Below are 20,243 nucleotides of genomic sequence, written 5' to 3'. Positions count from 1 at the left end.
GAAAAAGGACTTTTTATTGTCCTTGATGCTCAAAGCTAGTTGGAGTTCAGTTGCAGCCTTGGCTTTCCTGGTTTGGTTCCTGCAGGACCGGACCAGTGCAGAATAATCCCCCTTGGAGGTGAATCCCATCCTCCATCCTTTGTAGGCTTTTCTTTTTACCCTCAGGAGGTCTGCTAGGTCCCTGGAGAGCCAGGGGGGCTGTTGTGCCCTCTTGCTGCCTTTCCTCCGAGATGGAGTAGACTTAGCTTGTGCATTGAGGATTGGTCCCTTGAGGAGCAACCACTCTTCTTGAAATCCCCTCTCCCTGTGGTCATGGTCCCTTAGGACTTCACTGACAAGCCTCCTGACCTTTTCATAGTCGGCTTTCCTGAAGTCAAGGACTTCTGTGTTGCTGACTGACTTGCCAGCTTTACAGCGGATGGTGAAGGTGATCAGCTCGTGGTTGCTGTCACCCGGCTTCCCATCCATCACTAGGTTGCCGATTTTAGGTCATCCCCAGTTGCCAGTACCAGGTCGAGCACCACTTTACTTCTCGTTGGCCTGTAGACTTGTTGAGTCAGGTAGAGGTCACCCACGCACGAGAGAAAGCTTTGAGACTGCTCGGATTTTGCTGTGTGATCCTCCCATGAGATGTCCGGGTAATTGAAGTCACCCATGACAACCATGGTGCTGGAGCATGTGGCTTCAGCCAGTTCCTGGGTGAACTTCTGGTCAAGCTCAGGACTTTGAGTGGGAGGTCTGTAGTAGACTCCCACCATTGTGTCTGCTGTGCTATGTTCCCCATGGATTTTAACCCAGAGGGTCTCCAGTCCACCCTGGTCCTCAATATCAGCTTGCAGGGATGCATAGCTTTCCTTAACATAGAGAGGTACACCCCCGCCCCTTTTATTTACATGATACCGCCTGTACAGGGTATAGCCATCTATACCCGTAGTCCAGTCATGGGTGGAGTCCCACCAGGTCTCTGTTATCCCTGTGACTTCATAATTATTTGCATTTAAGCAGGAGGACGAGCTCCTCCTGCTTATTTCCCAAGCTCCTGGCATTTGTGTAGAGGCAAAACAAGTGTCTCCCTGGGGGCTCTTGCCTTACCTACAGATTGTACCGGGGCTGGGGCAGGGGTGGGCTTCCTTAAGTGCCTTGGCCTGCTGGCTTTGCAAGGGTTGCTCAGCAGGACAGGAATGGCAGTAGTCCCCCTGTCCCCCAGCAGGCTTAGTTTAAAGCCCGGTGGAGTAGGTCAGCCAGTCTGACTGAGAAGAGCCTCCTCCCCAGGGAAGAGAGGTGGAGGCCATCTCTTCCCAGCAGCTCGCTGCCTTTCTCACCAAAGAGCGGGCTGTGGTCATGGAAGCCAAAGCCTTCCCAATGACACCAGTGCTGCTGTCTTTGGTTGACTACGTGGATCTTCCTCTCCCTCCTCAGCCCATAGCCCAAGACTGGGAGGATCGACGAAAACATCACCTGTGCCCCCAAACCCTTTAGCCCTGCTCCCAAATCCTTATAGCGCCTCATGACCCGGCTGGGAGCTCTCCGAGCCATGTCATTGCTGCCCACATGAATAAGGAGCATGGGGTAGTCGTCTGTGGGCTGGAGGAGCTTAGGGCTCCTCTCCACAATGTCCCAGATGCGGGCCTCCAGGAAGCGGCAGACTTCCCGGGCTAAAGGGTCGGGGCAGCAGATTAACCCTTCAGTCCCCATCAGGATGGAGTCTCCCACAACAAACACCTGGGGAGAGTGGGGGCGGTAGCTGCAGTTGAGCCTGTGTTGCCTGCAGAAGCTGGCAACTCAGCAGGCTCTGCTGGAGCAGCAAGAGGTGTGTACCTGTTGCTGAGCTCCAGCGGGGAGGGGCCTTGGTGCGGTGGGCCTTAGGGCCCTTGACCACCTTGGTCCATGGCCCTGACTGGACAGAGTGGGAGGTCCTGGAGTCCTCCTTTGTCCTGGAGGGAGATGGTGGTCTACCCTCTGGCTCCCAGGGGAGAAGGGCCTGGCAGTAGGAGTCAATCTCCTGCTCACAGTCCCTGATGGCACGCAGTCTCTGGACTCTGGCTTGGAGCTCCTCCAGCTGACGTGCCAGAGACCCCAAAAGGGAGCAGACCCCACAAGGGGAGGTGACCATGGAGCCCTCTGAAAAGATTTGGAGAGATTCAGACAGATTCAGCGATTTGGACATAGATACAGCTTCAAATGTTTTTTTTACATACCTCTAGGTAGCAGGGGCTCTGAGTGGTGCAGTGCTGGGGCAGATGCAGCATCGCTCAGAAGCACGGGGGGCTCCCCAGTACATTCAGCAGCAGACCTGGAAGTGGACCAGAACTACTTCTGGTCCACTTCTTGGTCCACTGTGGAGTGCACAGAGGAGCCCCCCCATGCTCCTCTGGCTCGGTGACTGGTGCCTCCTGGGTGTGGGGGGGGGGCACCCAGGCTCCCCCCTTGGCCGATAGCCGGTGACCCCAGCACGCTCCCTGGCAGACCCGGAAGTACTTTCGGTCCGCTTCCAGATTCATTCTTCAGCATGCTGGAGAGCCGCCCCGCCCCCACCCGCACTCCTGTGGGGACGCTCCCATGCGCCCCAGCACCGCAGTGGTCATGAGCTGCACTGCTACCTCGGGGTACGTAGAAAAAACTTTTAAACCTGTGCCTGTGTCTGAATCACTGATTCACTGAATCAGCATCGAATCTTCAGATCTGGTTTCGGCCGAATCAAATCAAGGACAGTGGATCGAATCACCATCCCTGATTCAGGCTGAATCTAAATTGAATAGGGCTTGTTTTGCACAGCCCTAGTAGCCAGTATCAAATGCAGTGCCCCAGGGCTTGGTCCTGAGGCTGGTTATGTTCAGTGTCTTCATCAGTGACCTGAAAGATGGCATAGACTGCACCCTCAGGAATTATACAGATGACATGACGCTGCGGGGAGTAGTAAATACTCTGAAGGGTAGGGCTAGGATTCAGGGGACCTAGACAAATTGCAAGATTCAGCCAGAAAGAGTCATGAGGTTCAACAAGGACAAGTGTAAAGTCCTGCATTTAGGATAGAACAGTCCCATGCATCAGTACAGGCTGGGGGCTGACTGGTTGTGCAGCAGCTCTGCAGATAAGGACCTGAGGGTTAAACTGAATATGAACCAGCAGTGTGCCCTTGTTGCCAAGAAGGCTAACGGCATCTGGGGCTGCATTGGTAGGAGTGTTGCCAGCAGGTCAAGGGAAGTGATTATTCCTTTCTATTCAGCACTGGTGAGGCTACATCTGGAGTACTGTGTTCAGTTTTGGATCGCCACTACAGAAAGGATGTGGACAAATCTGAGAGAGTGCAATGGAAGGCCACAAAAACAGTGAGAGTGCTGGGGGACATGACTTATGAGGAGAGACTGAAGGAACTGGGCTTATTTAGTCTAGAGAAGAGAAGACTGGGTGGGGATTTAATAGCAGCCTTCAACTACCTGAAGCGGGGTTTGAAAGAGGATGGAGTTAAACTGTTCTCAGTGGTGATAGATGATAGAACAAGGAAAAATGGTCTCAAGTTGTAGCATGGTAAGTTTAGGTTAGATTTTAGGAAGAATTTTCTTACTAGAAGGATAGTAAAACACTGGAGCGGGTTACCCAGACAGGTGGTGCAAGCTCTATCTTTGGAGGTTTTTATGACCCAGCTAGACAGTGTTTTGCTGAGATGATCTAGTTGGGGGTGATCCTGTCTTGAGCAGGGGGTTGGAGTAGATGTGACCTCCTGAGGTTCTTTCCAACCCTAATTTTCTATGATTTAAAAAGCAGGATTTGTCTAGAGATGATCTATACAACCCTTTATTGATTTGTTTTTCTGCTGTAAAGGTGGATTTAAAAACTACTAGTTAATCTCTTTCCTTTTTTCTTTCTCCCATTTTATTCCTTCCCTTATTGGTTTTACCTAGCTATATACTTATCTGTCCTCTGCTTTATTCACTTGTCTGGTAAGCATTTTTCTATGTTCTTTTCTCATTTTCTGTTGCCTTAACGTTTGCATGATAAAGACCATCTTCATAATAATCTTTTTGTGTTTCACATTGCTGTGCCACCTGGCGCTCCAAGTACACGTTCAGATGGGTCAAAGTAGAGGTGTGGATGGTGTTCCTCAGTACGTTATAACAAAGCTATAACCATGTCTGTATCATGTGTCTTGTGTAAGGCCTGACACCATTAAGCATCAGCCCCAGTGGAGCGTAAGCATCAGGCCCAGTGGAGCGCTACCATGATATGATGTCAAGTTTGGCAAAATTATGTCAGAGCTCATACATTTTTATGTAGTTTTAATAAACATCAGCAAAGTTGTTAATCTAAAGAGGGACCTATTTAAATTTGTTTATTGGATAGTAAAGGACAGCCTGGTATTACTGATATGAGATACATTTTTCTTAAAACAAGGAGCTGCCATTTTGCTCAGCTGTACAGAAGAGATGTATCCCATTGTCCTGTGGGGCGTGGTAAACTGGTTGGATAGGTTTTCTGTAAGCCTGAGGCAACCAAATGCTCCTTTTTACTGCCTAAGTAGTTTAAAGTGTTTCTTGCATATGTCATTATTAATAGCTCATTCAAATAGCTGGGACGGAAATTTAACTCCATTTTGAGGTTCCACAGGAAAAGCATGTTACTTTATCATGGGCTTTATTCAGTCTTTCACTTTAATATAACATACTAGTCAAATTGGGCAGAGAGATATTAAGCTCTGATAATATTCTCTGATATGAAAAAGTCAGTGTTTTTATTACATTGCTTATAATGTTATTTAGCCATTGTTTGTTTGTCCTCAGTCTTCCTCATCTCTAGTAGATGTATATTAGATCTGTGCATTTCATAGACATTACGGCTGGAAGGGACCTCGGAAGGTCATCAAGTCCCGCCTCCTGCCCCAGGGGCAGGAAGTCGGGAAGAATCACAGGATCCCAACAAGATAAATGTCCAATTGACTCTTAAAGGAGTCCAGAGTAGGTGCTTGCACCATCTCTGGTGAGAGTCTGTTCCAGGCCTTGGGGGCTCTAACTGTAAAGAAGTTCTTCCTTATGTCTAGCATGAAACAGTCCTGGAGAAGTTTGTGACTGCTTGACCTTGTCATCCCATGGGGTGCTCTGGTGAATAGGCATTCCCCCAGATCCCGAAGTTCAGGTAGTTCTCAGTTCTGAGTGTCTGTAGGTGGGGAAAGTGCAACAATAGTTTTAAAATGGGGAACTTGAGAAAGGCTGAAGGAAATTTCCCCCCCAAATTTCTGTCTTGTCTAGGGTCCAAAAGTGAGACTTTAGAAAGTTTTTTTTTTTTTTTTTAAAGTGAGTGAAAATAAAAGAATATATTTGAAACTGTTAAAAATTCTTAACTAGGGGTATACCAATAGAGATTTTGGGGGTTGATACTGATAAGGAGGCATATCAACTGATACTGATCTGATACAGCTGCATCCAGCTGGTAAGTTTCTCTTGTGGTGGAAGAGGAGGGGGAGTGAAGGGGCATGGGGGTGCAGATCTCCCTCCCTGTGGGAGGCATTGGGGGCAGGTGCTACTGGTGGGGGGACAGAGGTACGCTGCATAGGCACCCCAGGACAATGGGGAGTGGAGCACCCCTTGAATCTGTGCAGGACGGGCTGGCAGGCTGGAGCCTCTTCTTAGCAGGTGCTGGGCTTGAAACGGGCACTGGCAGCACTGAGAGGATGCTGCATCCACCACAGATTTCGCCACAGCTCTGCTCTCAGCCCTGTGCCACTTGACGCAGCCCAACTCTATGTCCTGCTTCCACCGATGCACTGGGAAGAGCCAAGGCTGAGTCGGGTGGCTGGTGATAGTGGTGGCACTGTGAGTGGAGCTGTGGCAAAATTTGGGGTGGCTCCAGCACTACCAACTCCTGCTCTGGGGCTCTTCTGGGTGGGGCTGAGCTCAGTGGGAGCTGGGCAGGGGCTGTAGCCACCCTAAATTTCACCTCGGCTCCACTCCCAGTGCTGCCACTGCTGCCAGCTGCCTGGCTCAGCCTCAGCTCTTCCCAGCGCATTGGTGGAGGCAGGACATGGATCTAGGCTGTGCCTGGCAGTGCAGGGCTAGAACAGAGCTCTGGCAAAATTTGGGGTGGATGCAGCATCCTCCCAGCACTGCTGGTGCCCACTGTGAGCCCAGCCCTTGCCAAGAAGAGCCCCACACGGTGCTGGCTCCAGCCCACCCACCCACCCCATGCAGATGGGGGACACCCCTCATTCCTTCCTGGGGTCCCCCTCCCTCCCTCACCATAGGGGGTGTTGATCTGCTCCCCCCACACCTGTTCCCTCCCCCCTCTCCTTCCAATTTAGTAGCTAGAGGCAGTTCTCCATGCTTCTGGCTCTGCTTCGTGCCACACTGCGGTTGCGTGCAGCACAGATATTTATTGGCCAAATTATTGGCCCCATCAGGCCAATATCTGATGCAGCAAATTTTCTTCATTTTTGCCTTCCAAAAACAAGATACATATCTTATTGGGTGGGAGGGGGAGTGATATGGAAGAAATTAAGTGTTTGCTTTTTGAAATTTAGACAATACAAGGAAAAAAAAATCATAATATGCTTATTTAGTCTGGAAAAAAGAGGGAGGGGATTGACTGGCAGCATTCAACTACCTGAAGGATGGTTCCAAAGAGGATGGAGCTGGACTGTTCTCAGTGGGAGCAGATGACAGAACAAGGAACAGTGGTCTCAAGTTGTAGCAAGGGAAGTTTAGGTTAGATATTAGGAAAAAGCTCTCTGATCAGGAGGGTGGTAAAACACTGGAACGGGTTACCCAGAGAAGCTGTGGACTCTCCATCCTTGGAGGTTTTTAAGACCAAGGTAGACAGCCTTGGCTGAGATGTTCTAGTTGGGGCTGGTCCTGCTTTGAGCAGGGACTAGATCAGTGGTTCTCAACCTTTTTTGTACCAGGACCTATTTGTAAACACCCAAGGCCAGTCCAGACCCAGTGCCCTCCACCCCCAGGCCTCAGTGTGTGGGGCAGGAGGTGGGTGTATGGGGCAAGGGGTGCGGGGAGCCCAGCAGCTCCAAACAGCCCCTCGCAGGCTGGAACTTTTCCATCCTGCAAGGGAAAAGCCATTGTTTCCCACTTTTTTTCTCTCCTTTTAAAGGAGACTCCATTTTTAGAGTTTGCTGATCCATTTTTAAAATGTGTTTGCGACCACTTCATATATTCTTGCAACCCACTTTTGGGTTATGAGCCACAGGTTGAGAAATGCTGGGTTAGATGACCTCCTGAGGTCTCTTTAAACCCTAATTTTCTGATTTTATAATGATCATATGACCTGTTAGTTTTCTGGAGACTACCAAGAGCTACATAGAGCACTTGTCATCTGTGAACCAAAGTTCAAAAATCATCATCTCAGAGCCTTATTAAAAGAGTTACACAGTACAGCTTTTATTTGGTATAAAAAAAATGTTGTTGTAGAGAATTTTGTTGTGCGATGAATGTTGGATGGCCTTAAAATGCATTAAGCATTAAGTAATTGTTCTACCTTCTGAACATCTACATTTGGTTACCTGATGTCTTTTTTTTTTTTTTTTTCCTTTCCCCCTTATCAGTTTTGTCAACCTGCTGTGATTAAGAGGCCACTTGCTTTCCCTTTCTTCAGCCATTTGGACACAATGGATCACTTAGGGACAGCAGACACTGAGGATGATTCAGGATCATTAACACGTCTTGCTCCTAGTCCTCATAGTGAAGCAGTTGCTCATGAATTTCAGGAACTGTCATTGCAGCCCAATCAGTACTTACCCCCCCTCAAAGAACGGAAAAATGGTAAGTGCAAAATTGATTATATGAAGAGCTCTCCTTTGTTCCTTCCTGCTGAGATATGATTTTTTTTAACTGAGATGTTGTTGCTTAATTCTTCATTTTCTTCAAGCTAAATCTTTGTTTAACTTTCTCCCTCTTCATCTCCAATAGTTGTATTAAAGTTTGAGCATTGTTGTTTGTTATGCAATATCTCTCAACCAACTTAGTTTACAGTTGCAATTTACAAGATACACACAAGATGTTATGTGTGCTTCTAATTTCAACCACCAACTTGGAAATATTTGGTCAACTTTTAAAAATGTGTTAAATTTATAATCTCTAGCAAATACAGAGTGCAAGTATGAGTTGGTCAATTTTACTGTATTTTGCAAGGAAGCTTTAACATCATTAGGTACCTGAAGATAGTTAAGAGAGAGATTTAGCAAAACAGGTGTTTAAACTCGAGATTTTAAAGTAGAATTTCTGTTTCATAGAGTAGTCTAAGGGTGAACACCACAAGAAGAACAAGATTTATACTTAAATTTTTTTTATTTTCCATCATTGTTGATGTTCACAAGGCAACTTAGTGGAACAGTGTTTTCGTGATTACAGTAAATATGGAATAGTTAGGCTTGAATCAAGATGTTGGTTGCTTTTGTTGTAAAATGAATTAATTTCAGGAAGCGTATTGCACCTCACCATCTTCACCTTTTTAGACTTAGACTTGCATTCTTCAAGAGTATGGTATAAAGGTAAATAACTAGTAGAAGTGTATATTTTTCTCATTTCAGAACAAAATAAATTAATGTACATGGCAACACTGTTCCTTTTGGCACAGTAGTGAAATATCCATATGACAGACCTGACCTAGGAAGCAAGTAGGACCTCTGGTGTCCTACACTTGAGGAACGTTTCGTAGATAAATCATAATGTTGCTGGGTTTTTGGTTGTAGCCATGTTGGCCTAAGGACATAGGCAGGCAAGGTTCTTTGAGTAGATATGTTTATTAGACCAACTGAGTAGTTGGAAAAAGTTCTTAGCAAGCTTTCAGGTGCAGTCATCCTTCTTCAAGCATTGGGAGTCTCTGCTGTTCTGAGACTCCAAGAAATGTGAGAAACTAAAATAGTGTGGCAGGATGTTGGTGAGAATATAAATAAGTAGAAATTAGAAAGACAAAGGGTAAATAAGAGAGGGGAGGGGGAAGAGGAAGAGAGCAGGGGGAAGAAGGCTAAAGGGAGACATTACAGTGATAGAATACAAGGTAGAATAGGGAAGTAGATGGAGATCAGGAAAACAGGAATGAGAGAAGCTACAAGTATGAGTGGATATAGTATAATTATAAAAAGGTAAAAAGGAAAGCGGGAGAGGAGGGGAGAGATGTGGGTTTTCGAGAAATTTTTCCAACGCCCTAACTAGAGAGTGATCTGATTTGGCATATTTATTTGACTTATTTAGTAACAAAACTAAAAAAGTACCCTGTGTTAATTTTATGTCCCAATAGCCAAAAGTATTTGAACTGAAAAAAATTAAATACAGCACACTTAATGTGGTATAAATGTTATATTCAAACAAATTCAAAGCTCTATGTGGAAATAAATTATTTGTATTGGAATACTTACAAAAACATAAAGACAATACAAAATAGCATGTATTTCATAGATTTTAGAATTGGAAGAGACCTATTAGATCATCGAGGCCAACCCCCCCCCGCCCTGGGCAGGAATGGGGTCAGATGACCCCAGCCAGGTGTTTGTCCAATCTCCTCTTAAATACCTCCAAGGAAGGGGACAGCACCGCCTCCCTTGAAAGCGTATTCCATATTTTGGCAACCCTCACTGTAAAGAATTTTTTTTCCTGATGTTCTGTCTAAATTTGCTCTCCTTCAGTTTGTGGCCATTGTTTCTAGTTACCCTGATGGGCGTCCTGGCAAACATCGTATCCCCTGTTTCCTGCTGTCACCTCCGATGAGTTTGTAGACACCCACAGGGTCACTTGTCAGCCTTCTCTTGTGGAGGCTGAAGAGATTCAGGTCCCTCAATCAGTCCTCATAGGGTTTTTTCTGTAGGCCTTTCACCAGACCAGTGGTCCTCCTCTGAACCCTTTCTAGGTTATCTACATCCCTCCTGAACTGTGGCACTCAAAACTGGACATACTACTCCAGCTGAAGATTTTGAGAAATAGAAACAAGTTTAGCAGTGCACTCATTTGTTAGTCTATTCCTCTTTTATGTCTTGATTGAGCTGAAAGCCTTCCAGTTCTGTTCACAAGAAGCTGCTGTTGGAAGAATGCTTAGGATCCTTGGAGCAATCCTGAACAACAGTCGGGTATTACAGTATCCCTTCCACCACGTGAGAGGAGACGCATTCTCTGCTTCCTGCCAAATGATATGTTTGCTCCAAAGTTTTTCTTTTCTGCAGTTCTTGGTAATGTTTGCCATCACAGCTATTTTGTCAAAGTTGGGGACGTTCTTAGCTACTTCCATAATAGTATCAAGAGCAGTAGATAATTAATCTTCTCATAAATGTTGTCCTCTGTGTTGAGGATCCGAAAGGTTTGCTGCCAAATGAACTGGATGAGAGCAAAAACTCAGGTTTTGTAGTAAACATTTGTTTTACTTCTTTTTTGGATAAAGGTGAAGAAGGCAAAAGCTCAATTAGATTTTCATTTAGTTGTCTGAATATCTCTAGAATATTTGAAAGGCTTGGTGTATCTTCTTCAAGTTTCTTGATAGCCACCAGAACTGGTAGTAACAACTTGAATGCTCCTTGAACACAAACCCATAACACATCATTGTCAAGAATCTGTTTCTGAAGGTTCATGGAAATAATCTGGGATACTGTGTCATCTATTGAAGCATACCGCAAACAGTTCTTTGTGCACAGCAAGCTATGTAAATACTTGGTAGCCAAGCCCCATCTAGTTTCTGTTGGCAATAAAAGTGCACTTTCCTTCCCCTTCTTCTCTTTCTGTAGCTTCTTCAGTCTGATGAACATGATGATTGTTGAATACCTTCACAATTGCTTTTCAGTTTGCCATTAATTTCTTTTATTGTATTCACACTTACCATGTCCTTTGCCAGAAGATTCACCCATGAGCAAGACAGCCAAATACTATTAAATAAGGATACTTTGCCTTTAATATTTGCCATATAGCTTTTTTGTCGCCCACATTATCAGTTACAAGGGCTTGTACCCTGGAGGGACCTGCACTTTCAATTGCTTCACTTAGTAATTTGGCTGCATATTCACCTGTATGACCAGAAAATTTGGTAGCAATTGCTTTCAGGAATATTGGTTCAGGTGCTGCTAACAGAATGTTCAATAAAGGCTTTCCTTGTATATCAGTCCATCCATATGAAACTAGAGTCAGTGATTCTGCTTGACCAATCCTTTGAGTAACCATTGCTTGAACTCTGTCATACCCTCTATCTAAGAGAAAATGTGATAGGTGATAACGTGACAGTAACTTATATGATAGGCGAATTAGTTTGTAATGTTCGTTCCAGTATTGATTTATCAGTTATGGAAAGAGGTGTACCACTTGCAAATATAGCTCGAGCTAATGTCTCTTCTGCTTCTTCTTGATCTTCTTTTGACATTTTGTCCACAAAGCTTGATAAAAAGCTTGACTGTCTTGAACAGCTACTCCATGGTGGATTGCATATCTGGTGACAGTTACCTAGAAATCGAGGATCCTGCTGCTTTTTCTCCAAGACCTGGCAGCTCAACATTTTAATATTCCATTCTTTGCAAATCTGCAATTTCACTTGAGCTACCAAGTTCCTGCAACAAAAGGGGGCAAAGATTTTTATTTTAGCCTATTGTAGTCTGGCTTCAGCCATCAGAAGGAGAAATGACATGGAGTTTGCTTCCTCCCCTCCAATGCCAGAAAGAACGTTCTGCTGCTCATCTTGCTGCTTAGTTGCCCTGGGACTGCAGAGCCAAAGGGAAGTGTAGTCTGGCCTCTGCCATCAGCCAGAGGACTAAGCTCGCTCTGCTGGGTTGAAATAATTAACTATTGATCTAATATGTAATTTTAAAAATTATATTGTTAACCGTATGCCATTTTGGGTGCTTAGTGCAAGCAGAAAAGCATGATACAAATATTTTAAATAAATAAACAATAGTCCAGAGTTGCATTAACTTTAAAATTATAATGTTTTAAAACAATATAGATACTAGTCTATACTGTGTGTTGTTTAACATATTAATTTGTTTACTTGCCTAGGATTCCTGAAGTAGAGATTTCTCAGATGATGTTTTTCCACCATGTTATTGTATTAGCTTTCTGTATATGGCCTGTACTCTTTCAGGACAGTTTCTGCATGTTATTAAATGTTTCTTCATTCTTGTTGCATTGTCAACATACTCCTGTCCACAATATTTACATCTACCAACTTTCTTCCTTCCTTCAGTGGCTTGAACTTCACTAATAATGATGCCACACACACTCATTTTTTCTGATTAGGCATCATTATGGCTACTTGAAACCAAAAGCACTAAAAAACTAACAGATTTTATTCAAACACTTCCAACTTCCCCAGCTCAAGAAAAGAAATGAGACACTGCTGTCTGTTTGCTGAACTGAAAGTGAAACAAAAATTAATCATGGTTTTAGTGTTGGTTTTGCTTTCACTTAGTCTGAAATTAAATAAGAATTTTAGCTTTGGTTTTGATTTGACCTGCATAGCCAATTAGGTGAATTCATACTTGATTTTTGGTTTGGATTATTATTTGAGTGTATTTACCCTCCTGTTTACAAATTAATAAAACATGTATGGTACTCACACACTTCCTAGGGATAATCATCTGAAAAACATTAATTAAAACTTTGAAACTGCCAAGCTTGCCTAATATTGTATTGGTATCCATTCATTGTTACTAATGAATTTTATGAAACAATGAATTTTTTGAAATGGAAAATTTCCCATGGAAAAATTAAGGGCTGGAAAATTTTTCACCCCACATCTCTGGGGGTGGAAGAGAAAGCAGGGATTTTAAAAAAGGGCCAAAGGGAAACATTATAGTGGTAGTAATACAAGGTAAAAAAGAGGCCATCAGTGAAGAAGGAAATAGTAGGAACTCACTCACTCTACCTTGCTATAAAATCTTATTATAAACAAGGTTTCTGTAATTTTTACTGTTGGGTAGCAAGATGAGGTCAGCAGTATACATCGTACATGGAGTACATAGTTCACCTTGCCTAATTTACCTTGAGTAAAATGTAAATGCCTTACCCCATTATTTTATTTTTTTTCAGTGGGATAGCTATTGCATACTTCATTTATCAGCAGAAAAATAGCCTGAATCTCTTATTGTACTGCATGATCTCTGAAGTCACAAATAATGTCACTTTTCAGACAGATGTCTTCATCATCAAAAGGCTATGAAATACAAATTCTAATTAGAACTTTATCTTCAGCACTTCTCACACTTTAATTGTGGTGCAAAGTATGTGTTATGAATTTTTAGACTGTTTTGCTGGATGACATAACACAATGTACTGTTGGTTTTAGAACAAGCATTTTACATTATAAACCTTAAAACATTAACAGTGACTAAGTTATTAAAAATATGTATTATCACTTAATACAAGCTTTATAATTTGGAGTTCTCTTCTAGGTACTTAGAGCTCCAAGGATTCTCAAGGATTTTTTAATTTTCTTCAGAAATATTAGTTGGTCACAAATAGTAGAGAACTCAGAAACTGGCAGGGACTCAGTCATATAGCAATAGGTGAAAATTGGTGGGTGATTTATTTTGGACCAGCTTAGAATGGTTGGAATAGTTTTAGGGGCACAGGGCATTCAGTATTGGGCACTCCAGCAGTGCCTCACTGAGAAGCTCCTGTATCTGTCCATCATCATTGTCGTCTTTGGCAATCCCTTGTAGTTGAGGATGATTGTCTTCCATGGTTGTTTTATCTGCATGTCCAAAGATGGCAGATGAGGCCTATCCAGGATTGATGGACTCTACTGTGGCTTGGACGTGTTTCCATGTGGGGTGGGTGGTGCTAGATTTTTGATTTGGTTTGTGACGCTGCTGATGCCACGGCAAAGTACTGAGATCCCTGCAACAGACTGTTCCTCCATTTGGGGCAGTCCTGGGTGATTAGTGGCCCATGAATTGACATTGATGTTGCATTTTTTTTAAGTTGGCCTTGAGGACATCATTGAAGCACTTCCTCTAACCTCTTTCAGAGTGTACAACTTGGCTGAGCTGGGAGAATAAAACTTGCTTCAGGAATCTGGAGTCAGATGTCTGGATGACATGGTCAACCCAACAAAGTTGATGTTGGATGATCATCAACTCGGTAGTCATGGTGTTTACTTACAGGAAGAAAACAATTTGGTGGGGATGGTTTTAAAAAGCTATTTGAAACACCAGCTGTAAACCAAAAGAAAGGCGAAATCTAGTCTTTATATGTTCTAACCAGTGAGCAAACAGTAGGCAGCAGAATAAAACAACCTAGAAAACCAGTTGGAATAATTCGAGTTCAGAGTTTTTTTAGCTATCCTGCTAGTTACTAAACTGAAAATAATGAGATCTGGGCAATACTAATGTAAATTCTAGACAAGTACTTTTTTTTATTTAAAAAAAAAAAAAGATGCGAGTACAGTGTCTGGCATGAATATATTTATGATGGTACTCTGTAGCTGCGTACAGACAGTCCTTGACTTACAACATTAAGTTACAACATTTATTAATTGACACCATGTTTCAACTTTCTGACATCAGTTTCGACTTTACAATGCTTGATCTGACGCGACGCCATACCAGCGAACAAGTTCGCTGTGCCACCCATCTCCCTGGAGAACATCTGTCCAAACTTGCTTGGACACTTTCTTTAAGAAAGCAGACAAGACTCCAGAAAAAACCTGCAGCCAAGACTCCTGAGAATACTCTAGCCAAGAACCCTTCAAAAAGTCCAACCAGGAGTCCTTCAAAAAGTTCAGCAAAGTCACCTCAAAGAAGTCCTTCCAAATCAATATGATCACTATTTACATTATACATATGTTAATGTAGCTATATTACTTATCTGTAATTGATTGAATACAAAATTCTGGGTTATTTTTTGTGAAAATAGGGCATCGGGCCTTGGTTCAGGAGCCAGTCGCTCATTTATAACATTGTTTCCTATGTGAAAATTGGTTCCAAGTTGCAACATTTCAACTTATGGCAAGATGTGGTTTTCAGGAATTAATTGCATGGCTGAGGACTGCCTGTATATAGTGCAGAAAGTTTTCATTTGATGTATTGAACAATTTTTTCAATGTATTGAGTCTCGTAATGAATTTGCCCTTTTAAGCAAAGATTACAATATTAAGTTAGATATTAACGAAAGTTTAAAAGCCCAATAAAAAGTAAAAATACATTTATAAATGCATAAAAGGTAGATATTCATCATTTCAGTTCTTTTTTTTTTTAAATCATCCTTGGAAATTAATATGAAAACACATTCTACTATACTTGAAATAAAGTGTACTAGCACTTACAATACTTTAATCTTAGTTGAAATGCAGAATGTTGCAATTAAGTAGGTTTTTGTCCTTTTTTATAGTCTCTGAAATTTTGTTTTTCAAAACTCTGAAAACAATGTCAATAGGAACAACAAATGTCTGCTAATGTGTGATTTTTTTTTGTTTGGTTTTTTTTTTTTTTGTTCCCCATATGTATTTCAATGTTATCTTCTAAAAGATGAGAGAGCAAACTGAGTAGGTACTGATTTCCCATTAAGTCTGCCTTTGTCATGGGTACTGCCAGTTCCCACAATCCTAGCATTCCCAGGGCATCAGTCAGTGTCTACAAGGAACAATTTTCAAATATTAAAGCATGTGAAAAGACATACAGGCCAAAACTCAGAGCTCTCTAGGGACTGTGACCTCTTAAATAGAATATATTCTGACATTTTCGCAGGCTACTTGAAGGAATTCCAGCAGGGTCGTTCCATTTGGTAAACTTCTAAACAAACTGTCTGTCATTTTAATCTGATTTATAGAAATTTTTTCTTTTATTATTTGCTTCTTGTGAATAGATTAAGATAGGAGACATGATCTGTGACTGACTCCATTAAGGCATCTGGTGTATATGAAAAAAGCCTAAGCTAGAAGTTTTGGCAGTCAAGTAATTACAGAAGATATGGAAAGTATGTTTTCCTTTAAAGAAATCTTTTGATCAAAATGCCTTATTTTGATTTTTGTTTCCAAAAATTCCTTGGGATAACTGAATGCTTAGCTGCAGATGAATACTGTGTTAATACTCTAGTCTGACTTAGTTACTTAAAATGATCTTTAAAAGCAATATTGCTAGAAACACGTCCTAACCACTGTGGAATTTTAATTTGGATTCCAACTTTGATATGTTGATGTATTGAGGAGGTCCTGCAGCATGGGATTCTTCAGCTGGGTATAACACAGGTTTTCTCCACTGGTGAATGAAATACACAGATATAAAAAAAATGTATTTAGATTCAGGGAATTATATTCCCTGCTTCACATTCCACCTTTTAATATTAAATTGAAATGGGGAAATATCCTGGGTCAAGCAAGTTCTGTCTGTAGGCCAGGGCCATAGAGCAAATTGCCTTATATGAAAAAAAAAGTAATCTGCTTTCAAGTATATGAAATGTGAGCAGAACCTGAGAGCCATAACATTTAAAAAAAAAAAAAAGTAAAATGTGGCCATTTCATTTTTTATTAAATATTAGGCAGTTGTGGTGTCCTAGGTAGATAGTTTTTCTTGCAAACAGCAGAAATTTTCCATATGACCACTAGGGTGGCTTACATGGCACTACCAGTGTATAAAAAGTAAATTTGGCCTTCTCTTCAGCAGTGAGTAATGCAAAACAAATAGTACTTTTTTTTGTAGAATTTATAATGCATCAAGTTATTTTAGAACTAATGTAATGAGGAAATGCCCCCTAACCATTGAAGACAATAAGAGCCCTATAGCTGTTGCTATACTACATGGAAACAAAACAAAACATAAAATGTGGCAAAGTAACTAGTTCTGTTGCTGGTTAATATTGTTTTCTCTACATTGAATTCTGTTTGTATTCTTTTGGCCTGGGGCCTCTATTTGGAAATTAAAGTTATAAGAATGTTTCATTAGAAAAAAGATGGTGTTATTTTGTTTGATGGTTACTAACTGCTGCTTCATCCATACTAAAGACATAGACAGACTTAGTAGAGGTGCACCGATACATCAGTCTGATATCAAATCGGTACCAATATAAAGAAAATTGGCTGTATCGGAAATTGGCCCAATTGGGGCCAATAATTTGGCCAATAAATGCCGGTGCTGTGCGCAGTAGCAGCACAGCACACAGGCAAGCAAGAGCAGAGCTGGCAGCTTGGAGAGCTGCCTCCAGCTGGTAAGTCCATGTGGTGAAAGGGGAGGGAAGGGGAGCAGATCAATTCCCCCCCTGGGTAGGGGGGAGGCTCTGCCCAACCAGGGTGGGGGCAGGCATGGGATGGAGCCATGGCTCATGGGGGGAGGGGGGGGGCTCCTGCTGCTGCTGCTTGCACCCCGGGAGGGCACAGGAGGCATGTGCCCCCGGATCTGCATGGGGCAGGGTGAGTGAGCTGCAGCTGTGGTCTGGAGCTGGAGCTGCATGGGGCTCTTCTTGCCAAGGGCTTGGCTCAGGCCAGGCGCTGGGAGGGGGCTGTAGCCACCTGAAGTTTTGCCACAGCTCTGCTCCCAGCGCTGCTGCTATGGTGCGCCCAGTTCAGCCCTGGCTCAAAGCTCCACCTCCACCCAGGCACCAGGAAGAGCTGGGGCTGCACCGGGTGTGCGGCGGCGGTGCTGGGAGCAGAGATCTGGCAAAATTTGGGGTGGTTGCAGCTCCCTTCATAGCCACCACCCTGAGGCCAGCCCTCAGCAAGAAGAGCCTCGCGCAGCCCTGGCTCCAGTCCAGAGCTACAGCCCGCCTGCCCTGCTCTGCGCAGATCTGGGGGTGCACCCCCCCATGCCCTCAGAGTGCAAACAGCGGTGGGAGCCACCTCTCCCGATGAGTCGTGGCTTCGTTCTGTCTGCCCTGCCCCATCTCATTCCCTCACCATGAGGGGTGTTGATCTGCCCCTTCCATGCCCCTTCCCTCCCCCATTCCACCACATGGACTTATCAGCTGTACTGGAAATCGAATTGGTTTCAGCCATATGCCTTCTTAAATATCAGGTATCAGTATCAGCCCCCAAAATCTCTATCAGTGCACCACTAAGACGTAGCAATTATATTGATATTGAATGATACCTTCATATAAGCTGTAACATTTATGCTAATGTAATGTTTCTTGGAATTTTAACCATGTTTCATTTGGGGTTAAACTTGGTGATTTAACCAACTTGCATCACTACAAGAGAATGCAGACCTGACAGTTGAATCGTAACCGAGTCTTGAATGTGATTAAAAAAATCAGTTCAGTTCAGCTTTCTTTGCCATACATCTATAAACGGTATGTGATGATTTTAAAATGAATATATGACTAATGTTTTATACTAGCCAGTTGCCCATCAAGAATGACCAGGTGAGGGAGTGGGGAGGGATGGAGCCCTGTGCACACTTCCCCCCCCCCCCGACTGGCTCCCCCCTTCCTACTGCTTGGGGTCCAAGCCTGCTTCCCCCTGCAGCTGTGTGGGGAGGGAGGACTGGGCCTGGACCCAGTGCCAGGGAAGACTGGGCCCAAGGGTGGGGAGAAGCTAGGCTGGCAGGGTGAGTGGGGGGAAGCAGTGGGGCCTGAACTGACCTGGCAGCAGTGGGGGGACAAGAGGAGTGGGCTTGGGGCTGACATGGGGGAGGGGAGGGGAGTTGGAGGAGGAGTGGGCCCAAGGGGGTGAGGAGGAGACTTGCTTCTCCCCCCTCCCCCCCGACTACTGCAGTGTTGGGCCAGACCCGCTCCTCTTCCTGCCTCCACCATCCCCTGTGTCCCCACCGTCATGGCGGCGCTCTGCTACTTGTCTGAATGCTTCTTTACATTCTGATTGGCTGTTTGCAAAATTTAGTCCATTATCATTTTCACTGCTTTACCTTAAAAATAGAAAGCCCAGTCTAATACCAACCAATTAAATAGGAAGATTCACATTGATTTCAGTGACTAGTAGATTAAGATCTTGGATATGAGCTATATATTTTTGTGCTGTATCTGTGTAACTTCAGCTGTTTCCAGTACTGTGCTCCACATATGTCCTGAAAATGTCAATCCTAGAGATCACTTGGTGTTTTTTTTAATTTTAATTGAAGTCTTAAAAAGGAAATTTCATTTAACACTGTTAAAGGGTAAGCCTAATACTGTCATTTTTGAGTGACATTGTTTTACAGTTGCAACCTCTGAATATTTTTCTTGAAATAAAAAAGGTATTTTTCAGAAATCTAATCCATATGTTTGTCTCTTCTGCAAGTAGTTTAAAATAAGAAGTGCTGCTTAAAGGAATAGAAGCACTGAATTACAGTAATGCTTACAGGAATGTTTTTGATGTAAAACAGAAGGTTATAGCTTCAGAACTTAGAATATCAATATATTCTCTTAAAGGGTGTAGGAAAAGGATATACAGGTACAAAAACCACAAAGAAACAGTGGAGAACATCCTGACACCACTGAAACGAATGAAAATTTGCCAGAATTTATGCCCAATGAGAATAAGTTATTTTTAAGTATGAGCTCCCTTTTTGTTTATTTGCAGATGCTTTTTATGGTTGTTATTTTAAGTGTACCTTTGCTGTTTGACAATTTTTTTTCTTAGAAGATAGGTCCTGTGTAGCAGGTATTCCCAAGCAGCTTTAGCGTTTGTGTCTCTTGCCTGATGGGTCATCACTTAATACTTCTTGAGCAGACAAGAAACTTGAATCTTTTTCACAGTGTATTTGAATAGTCTTTTATGTGGCAAAAGGTAATTCAACAGCTCTTTAAAAGGCTAACATGTTTGTTGTACTAAAAAGGAATCAGTAAAAAAAAAAAAAAAAAAAAAAAGTAACTTGTACAAGTTCTTTTGTATGCTAGTACAGTACTGTGGAACCCAGCACATTTTACTTTTAAAGAAGCCTTTCAAATACCACAAGACTAAAATCAGCAGTATTTTAATATGAACCAATCAATTTGCACGTTGGCTTAGTGGATGCCAAAGTGTTTGATTTGGCCTCCAAAAAATTAACTGTTTTAAATAAACCCTGTTGACAGACAACAATTTTAGTCTACAAAATAGCAAGTGGTTTAAAAAATCATTACGTGCAGAAATTGCTTCTGGCTTGCCCACTCGTTCACATACACTTCTAAGGTTATGGATACAAGTGAACTAACCCAAACCACGTCACTTTGTGAACAGATTTCTATTGCCCCAGGTCAGAGATGTCCACACGTACAGTGCCCTAGCATTCCAGGTAGAATAGTCATAGATTTCATAGACATTAGGGCTGGAAGGAACCTTGGGAGATCGAGTCCAGCCCCCTGCCCAAAGGGCAGGAAGTCAGCTGGGGTCATAGGATCCCAGCAAGATAAGCATCCAATTTACTCTTG

General features: G+C 43.0%; 1 protein-coding gene across 3 annotated transcripts in view; it reads left to right on the top strand.

Moving 5' to 3' along the window:
• Positions 1–20,243, top strand: part of MKL2 (MKL1/myocardin like 2) — a 160,310-nt gene that overhangs the window by 37,171 nt on the left and 102,896 nt on the right. For all 3 annotated transcript variants that reach the window (XM_019540137.1, XM_019540134.1, XM_019540138.1), the window contains exon 2: positions 7,544–7,760. In XM_019540137.1, coding sequence (XP_019395682.1) covers positions 7,607–7,760 — 154 coding nt within the window. In that variant the 5' untranslated portion in view covers positions 7,544–7,606. The remainder of the gene's footprint in view (positions 1–7,543; positions 7,761–20,243) is intronic.

This window comes from Crocodylus porosus, unplaced genomic scaffold (assembly GCF_001723895.1).
Source record: "Crocodylus porosus isolate Cpor-Errol unplaced genomic scaffold, CroPor_comp1, whole genome shotgun sequence".
NCBI classification, from domain to species: domain Eukaryota; kingdom Metazoa; phylum Chordata; order Crocodylia; family Crocodylidae; genus Crocodylus; species Crocodylus porosus.
The sequence above is the reverse complement of the archived record's forward strand: the minus strand, read 5'-3'. Positions and strand labels throughout refer to the sequence as shown.